This window comes from Haliaeetus leucocephalus, unplaced genomic scaffold (genome assembly GCF_000737465.1).
Source record: "Haliaeetus leucocephalus isolate CR32 unplaced genomic scaffold, Haliaeetus_leucocephalus-4.0 Scaffold506, whole genome shotgun sequence".
In the NCBI taxonomy this organism is placed as follows: Eukaryota; Metazoa; Chordata; class Aves; order Accipitriformes; family Accipitridae; genus Haliaeetus; species Haliaeetus leucocephalus.
In genome coordinates this window covers 7,068,850-7,076,273 of record NW_010972942.1, presented here as the reverse complement: position 1 = coordinate 7,076,273, position 7,424 = coordinate 7,068,850, and the positions used below count along the sequence as shown (strand labels likewise).

The following is a 7,424-nucleotide window of genomic DNA, read 5'->3' as shown; positions in this document are numbered from 1 at the left end:
CCAGCCTGGGCGGTACGTCCGCCAAACTGCTTGACCTTATCTGGTCACCTCCTGCCCTCTGCATTTCAATCAACTTTCTCCCACCTACTGACACCACTCACAGGTGGACACAGAATAAAGTCCTGAGGTGCCCAGATCTCCAGCACGTGCAAACTGCAGGATTTTTTTCAAAACTGAGCAAACTTTGGACAGATATTGACCAGGATGATAAAAGATGCCTCCTTGACAGAGAGTCCATCATGTCTTTGACAGAGTTTGTGCTCTCAGTGCAGAGCATGGGCGTGCTATCAATGAAAGCTTGCATAATTTTTTTCAGATGTTGGATGTAATTCCTTTTCCATTACTGCGGTTCTCAAAGATGGCTACTGTTTGGGCTAAGAAGTTTCAGAAAATTCAGCCTGAGGCAGACATCCAGTGTGGAAAATTTCAGTTCAAGTATAAGAAAGTTATAAGCAACTGAAAACAGGGTCTTATAATGAGAAGTGTCAGACAACATCAATACTGGAAAGTGCTACCAGCTTGGCCTATAATACAGGCTTTGTTAAAGACATCACCCAGGCTAATGATTGCTATATCAAGTTATAGGCTAATGCCTTTTGCAACTGCTGAGTTATAAAATATTTAATGCTCTTTTTAGTTACAATGGTAAACCTGGCAGCAGCTGGGAAAGACACAAAAAGCTGGAGAAAAACTAGAAAACCTGAGGTTTTCTGCTGCGGTTATGTTACAAGACTGGGAACTGCGAAATCTGAATAATATTCTTGGCAATGCCACAGGCTTCCTGCGTGACTTAGGTCTAGCTGAAGGTTAACCTCTTGGTGCCTCAGTTTCCTCACCGCATTTTTGGGACAGTGCTTATTTCATTTCCTAGGTAGTGCTGGCATACTGAGCTGGCTTTCTGCACTTTAATGACGTGATACACTAATCCGCTGTAATTTTTCAACAGAGGGGAAAAATCAAGCTTCTGGGGTTTGAATCTATCACTTGCATAATGGGAAGAAAGCAAGGAGGAATTTACTGGAATAATCCAGAAGCTGCAGTTTTGTTGGGCTCTGTCCCCAGAAGCACAGAATCACTGTGTGTCAGCCCTGAAATGTCATATAAACAGTGCTTCACAACTCCTGTAAATGGTTTCCTGACTTTGTTAAAGGAAGTGGGCTGTCTACTCAAAGCTCTTGTCTGGGTCACGGTGACTAAACCTTACTGCAGCATACCTTTTTAAAGGTTTGGGTTTGTTTTAAATCGGAAACATTCCCATAAGCCTCAACAAATAACAAGGGCGTAGAACATAATGTATGTCCTTTGATCCGTGAAAATGCAGAGATGTCTCGCCAGTAGATGTAGGCCAGTTCACCTGTACGCTAATCCACTAATGCTGACAAGAGGCAGGGGACTAATTTTATTGTGTAATACTGTAAATGTTAGTCATAAATGCTTGTAGAAAATACTGGGGGAAAAAGTACTGGGAATTATGAGAATTTGAATCACATTCAGCTATAAATATCCTGACTTCAAACTCCAGAAATCCGCCCGGTGAAATTCTCCTTGTCTTGCACCCATTGCAACCCCCTGGATCTCTCAGTCCAGTACAGAAATCATTAGCTAATTGCTAAAGGGAAAACAAAACCCTATATTATGGCATCTATTCATGTTAGGTACCAAACGTGTATTCTGCAGCCACTCCTGAGACGCATAGATGTCTGTATAACTGTTCACCATGCCCTGTGTTGTTGTTTGCATAAACTTAATTGAACATACTCAGAATACAATTATTCTGATATACTAAGCTACTCTACATATGATTAAAAAATAACAATGTGTCCTGGGAACAGTTAGCAAAACTGCCAAAATGCAGATAAAAACTGTCTTATTAAAATGCCAAAATCGTCATTTATCTTTCCTGTTATCCCTGTGGGGGCCATTACATGCAATAATGAAAAGATGTCCCTTGAAATGGCATTACTTTTTAATGAGGCTTTTACCCATTCAGTCATAATCTCTGTTTTATTAACTACAAGCAGAAATGGCTTCCTAAACCCTGTAACTGCTGAGTACAAGTGGCTTCTAAAGCTGAGCATTCCCAGTCAGTACTCAGACTTGGCAATTCAGCAAGCGTTGGGCTACAGCTAAGTTAAGGATGTGGGCTGACTCTACAAGCCAACTATGTGAAGACCCAGCAAGGACATTTGCACATCACTGTGTCAGCTCCTGGGCAGTTCTGTGACATATTCCATAGTGCTTTAATTGTTTACAATCCTCTGGTTAACAAAAACCAACTAGGACACCCGTCGTGATTACTTGCTGATTATTATTTGGTCCCATGGACACTACTGTGCTGTCCTTTCGCTCTGGCACTTGTCTTCATTTAGAGCGTGAAGAGCCAGACACTAACTGCTGGCGCTGGGCTCCAGCTCTGACTCACTTGCCCTATCCTATATTCAGTGGTACTCAGAAAACCCCACGGTGAAGGGACTGAACTCTTGTGTTTCAGTAAAAGCCTGGCTTTTCCCTTCATCTGTCTAATTACTCATATCTTCCTGAGCTTTTGACCAACAAACTGCTCTTGGTTAAAGCAATTTGGCAAATGTGATCCATTATCATGGCTACTGCTGCTTCTACTAGTATTCAGGGCTTTACTATACATTTGACATGGGAACAGCTTTATTCCACAACAGGGGGAAACATCTATTTCTGCAAACTGTCACTCAAGGAGCTGCTTAAAACTTGACAGCTCTGAGATTATTTTTATGATAAAATACTAAATCATTGCCAACACAAAGGTGAATGGTTCAGACTGTCAATCTGAAGTCTCATAACATGCACCAAAATATGGGGTTCAGGGGGCCAAAGGGGAGCTAACAAAACATTATTAAAGTTAGAAAATTAAGTAATCTATAGCAAGGAAATTCCAAGATGAATTGGCCCCCACCAGCTCCAAGCCTCCCTTTCCTTTTCTAAATTCAGTTTATCTTTTCTCATCCTTATGCCCGAGGTCATTTCATCTCTGCATTTTATGCTGGTGGCTTTCTCTCAGGTAATGCCTGAATATCAAAAGAGAAAGGAGAGAAAGAAGCTGACTGTTCTTTGTTTTAGTGCCAAAACTGAAACCATGGGGACTTTCTTACATCCATAAAGGAACACCCCATGGTGACATTAAACTGAGAAGCTGTAGTCAGTCTTTCCTGATCATGTGTGTGTTACAGTTTTTCAGAGCTTGGCCATTTTGAGACAGATTTTCATAGCCACCTCTGTTATTTGCAAAGGCACTGCATCAAAACCTACAGACACTAGAACTTCTTAGAGAAAAGCTTGCCAATTATTTTTAAATGGGCAAACACATTTATTTTTCCCTAGCCTTTTTCTTGGAAATTACTGAACTGTTTGGCTAAAATGTTCCATGGAGCAAAATGCAGCCTGAGTCAGATAGCATGGAAATTATCATCACTAATGATTGAAGTTTGGCAAGACTGCAAATAGCAGAGTTCAGGTCTCAGTATTAGTCAATCTTAATTATAGGTGGGGCTATCAAACCATCCAACATGATAAATTGCCATAACTTCCATTTCACAGCTTGAAAGCCTCAGATCTTTGTGGGAGGCAGGTTGGCAGTAGAGTCTTTTACAGATAAGCACAGCAGGCGGAGGTTCCCCAAGGTCATGCAGTAGCTGGTGGTGGATCTGGGATGGCATTCAGGAGGGCTGACCTCACATCTCCCCTCTAACCACAGACTGTCCTTGATTTTGCTTGGCTCAGTAATGCTTCTTCTCTCCCATACTTTTCTTCACTGTTTTCTCTCTCTGACTTCTTTTCTCCTTCTACTCTTTCCTTGGCTTCCCTTCCCACTATATTTCAGCCTTTACCCTTACACTTTCCCTTGGACATCTGACTCCCTGAGAATTTAACCCAGTTTGGCTGCCTTAAAGGAGAGGTATGGTTTCCATTCCGGGAGGCAACACGGCACATATTCCCTCCCCATGGTCACCCTCTTCACCTCAAGCTTCTTGTCTTCTGGTTGGCCTCAGGAGAAAAAAGGAGAGAGGCTGGGTTGCTTTCTTGGTGGCTGTGGGAGGAAGAGCTGGAAGCCTGGTCTAGTGTCTGTAGGAGTTGGTTATATGTCACATTCCACGTGGTATAGGAAAGTAACATATATGACTGTAATCCTGGTTAGTGACATTTGGCAGTTATATGATTTGATTGCACCATATTTATGTTGCCTCAGGCAAGTCTTAATTATGAACATTTTGATTTTTCCACTAGTTTTCCCAGGAAGTTCACCATCCCCACATCAGTCAGATCTGAATTATTTAAGCCCTTCCGCAAATGTGCTTTTTTGGTTAGATTGAATGTGTCTAGGTCAAATGTGAGGTTTTCCAAAGTGACTTCATTTCCTAGTAGGAAACAAATGTGGGGGTTTGACATGTGTCCCAACGCTCGGCCGAGGAAGTGACGCTGGGCAGCAGCTCTCCGCGGGCAGTCCTGGCTGGCCAAGCCAGGGTCAGCAGCGAAGGCAGGGGCTGTGCACCACAAAGGGGTGCTGTGAGGTGGGCAGCTATCAGCCAGAGGAGCTCTGTCCCTGGAAAGGGAGGGGTCTCTGTCATTCCCTCCTCTTCAGGGGTGTCTCATTTTGTGAGCACCAGGAGTACCTTTGCGCTGACTGCTGGGGACACAGGCGGCAGAACTGCTGGCGCAGGTGACCCTGCAGGGGCTTGTAAACCTCAAGAAAATTAAAAATGCAAACAGTGAAGTCACTCAGACACCCCAGTAACTTGCTGGGACTGAGCTGGAGCTAATAAATCCCTGAAAACCCAAGTTGCAGGCCCGGTCATGTGTTTTGTCACTGCGCTTCCCAGGCAGTGGAAAAGCAGGGCAGAGCCATCCATACTGACTTTTTTGTCCAGGCCAAAGACCTTACACAAGCAGCTAAAGAGCTTCCATACCCATCTGTCCCTAGAAGCAACGCGGCTGCATTTGCCAGGGTGCCATGCCAGCATTAATCCTCCCTCCCAAAGCCAGTTGGCCGGCTTTTGGTGTCTGTGTATCTTTGGCGTAAGCGATTCACAACTCCCAGAGAGCTGGGAGCCCACTGCATTGTGAGATTGTTTTTCTTTTTACTTCCTTCCAGAGGAATTGGCAGGAGCACCTGCAAACCCTCCTGGGCCTGATGGCAAAGGCTGAAATTTTCAGTCTGAGTAGGTTCTGACTTGTCACCTGGAGCAAATGGAAAAAAATACACTTAGTTTGGCAGGCCAGGCAAAGGTGCTTGACCTCCAAGTCTTTGTTTCTTCATTAGTTTTGCCTTAGAGAAGCTGTGGCAGCAAAGCAGGGTGAGGATTCCCTCTTGTTCTACCCAAATGTGGCCCCGTGGGATGGAGATCTGGACTTCCCAGACCTTTTATCAAACCAGCAAACATAGCCAGGTTACCAAGGCCAGCCTTTCAAAATTCAGAAGCCACACTCCAAAACATCACAGGATTTGCTTAAAACCACAAGGTGTTTCTCAGATGTTTCCTCTGGGCACTGAGTTTTTATTCCATTTTCAAGTGGAAACCAAGAGAAACATACTCATTCTAAAAAAAACCCTAAAATATTTCACGTGAGCACTAGATTCCAAAAGATTAAGAAGAAAACCTAAAGTCACGAAGGCTTTCAACTCTCATAAAAACTGTGGAAATAACTTACTTTAATTTCAAAACCCTCTAAGGTATAAAAGGAACATTTTTGATAAAGCAACTCTGACTCATTCTAACACATTTTATCTTCATTCATGCATGCTTTTGACTCAGACTAAAAGACTTGGATTGCAAAGCCTCATGTGTGTGTGGTTTTTTTCTTTTTTTTTTTACCTTCACAGCTTTTTTTGGGAAATACCTCAATGAATACAATGGCAGCTACATCCCTCCTGGGTGGAGAGAGTGGGTTGGATTAGTGAAGAACTCTCGCTTCTATAATTACACCATTTCTCGCAATGGTAACAAAGAGAAGCATGGATTTGATTATGCAAAGGTATTTTCCAGACACATAAATGCTGCATCATTAATCAATATAAAAATAACTTTCAGATAATTAATTAATTAACCAACTACAACCAAGAAATTGAGATGTCATTTTCTCTCCAGGGCATTGCAGATCAATTTCCACGTGAGAATATTAATCGCACAATGGAAGAAAGTTTCCAAGGGCTCTTCAGTGGAGCCTGGTGATTCTTCCCTCCCTCCCTCCCTCCCTCTCTCTGCTCAAAAGTGATGGTTCAGTGGCAGAAACAAGTAGTAAATAAAGGCCTTTCCCCAAAATAATTGTGCCCCTTGCACTACTGAACTTTAAAGTTAGCTGAGTGTTGGTAGTTATTACCCACATAAGAAACCTTAGTTAATGCTGTTTTCCATTATACAGTGCACACCAAAAAAAGGCTGTGTGCCTGTGGTGTCAGACTCCGGATATGACTATGAGAATAGATAAGCACGAGAACACGGCCGTTGGAAAACTTCAGAGCTTGTTTGTGCTCTTGACAAAGTTTGGAAAGTATGCCAAGGTGACCTGCCCACTGCCATGAAGTTTCTCGGAAAGGCTTAGGAGTGCAGATTGCAGACTTTCCAGCCTGCACAAAGCAATCTGGAATTTCCTCAGACTGTAGCTCACGGAAGATGATACAGATGTTGCAGCTGTGGTTTCTGACCCATGTAATGAGATTTTATTGGAAGCTCGCAATGCCTGTTTCTGATTTCCCCACCCGTAGAAATTACATGATACTGATTATATATTTATATAGACTAAAAAAAAAGAAAAGAAAGAATATTGGTTAGTTATACATTCCTTACACACCCTGCGTATGTAGCTAGAATAAATAGGGAAATAGCGGGGGAGTGGATGCTTTGGGAGAGCAGTCATACAGGCATTTCACTTGAACAGGCCACAAACCCAGAAATTATCACAACCCTTGTGCCTCACGCTCGCTACCCATTTTAGAAACCAAAAGGTCACTCGCTGTCTCTTCCCTATCCTTGCAGGGATCGTAGCAGCCAGTGTGTGCTACTGGCTACCGTGTGTGCTCCGAGTGTGCTACCGGAGAGGGGAAGGGGCAGGGGGGACAGGGAGCGGGCGAGCAAGGAGGTCACAGCTGGTTGGCTTGTCCCAGCACTGACATGCGACACAGACCTTGTCCCTCAGGCTCTGCTTTTGCAGCTGTTTGGGGCCTCGAATCCACAACATATGATTAGTCATGCCTGGAAGTGCTTGAAATTACAAACATTGTCTCAGCACTTTCTCAATGAAGCTCGCACTAGACCTCCAGGCCAACAGTGAATACTCCAAGGTGGCAGGTGGTTTAATTTAAGTTTTCATCTTTTTTTCTTAGTTCCATTTCCTCCCTTCCCCTTGTAGGCTTCCATTTGCCACCTTGGCTGTGGGTTAAGCCAGTTTATTAGTGA

The 7,424-nt window shown here is 43.4% G+C and overlaps 1 protein-coding gene across 1 annotated transcript in view; it reads left to right on the top strand.

Moving 5' to 3' along the window:
* SULF1 (sulfatase 1) overlaps positions 1–7,424 on the top strand; it is a 124,023-nt gene that overhangs the window by 71,659 nt on the left and 44,940 nt on the right. Inside the window, exon 7 of the mRNA XM_010575898.1 lies at positions 5,852–6,003. Coding sequence (XP_010574200.1) covers positions 5,852–6,003 — 152 coding nt within the window. The remainder of the gene's footprint in view (positions 1–5,851; positions 6,004–7,424) is intronic.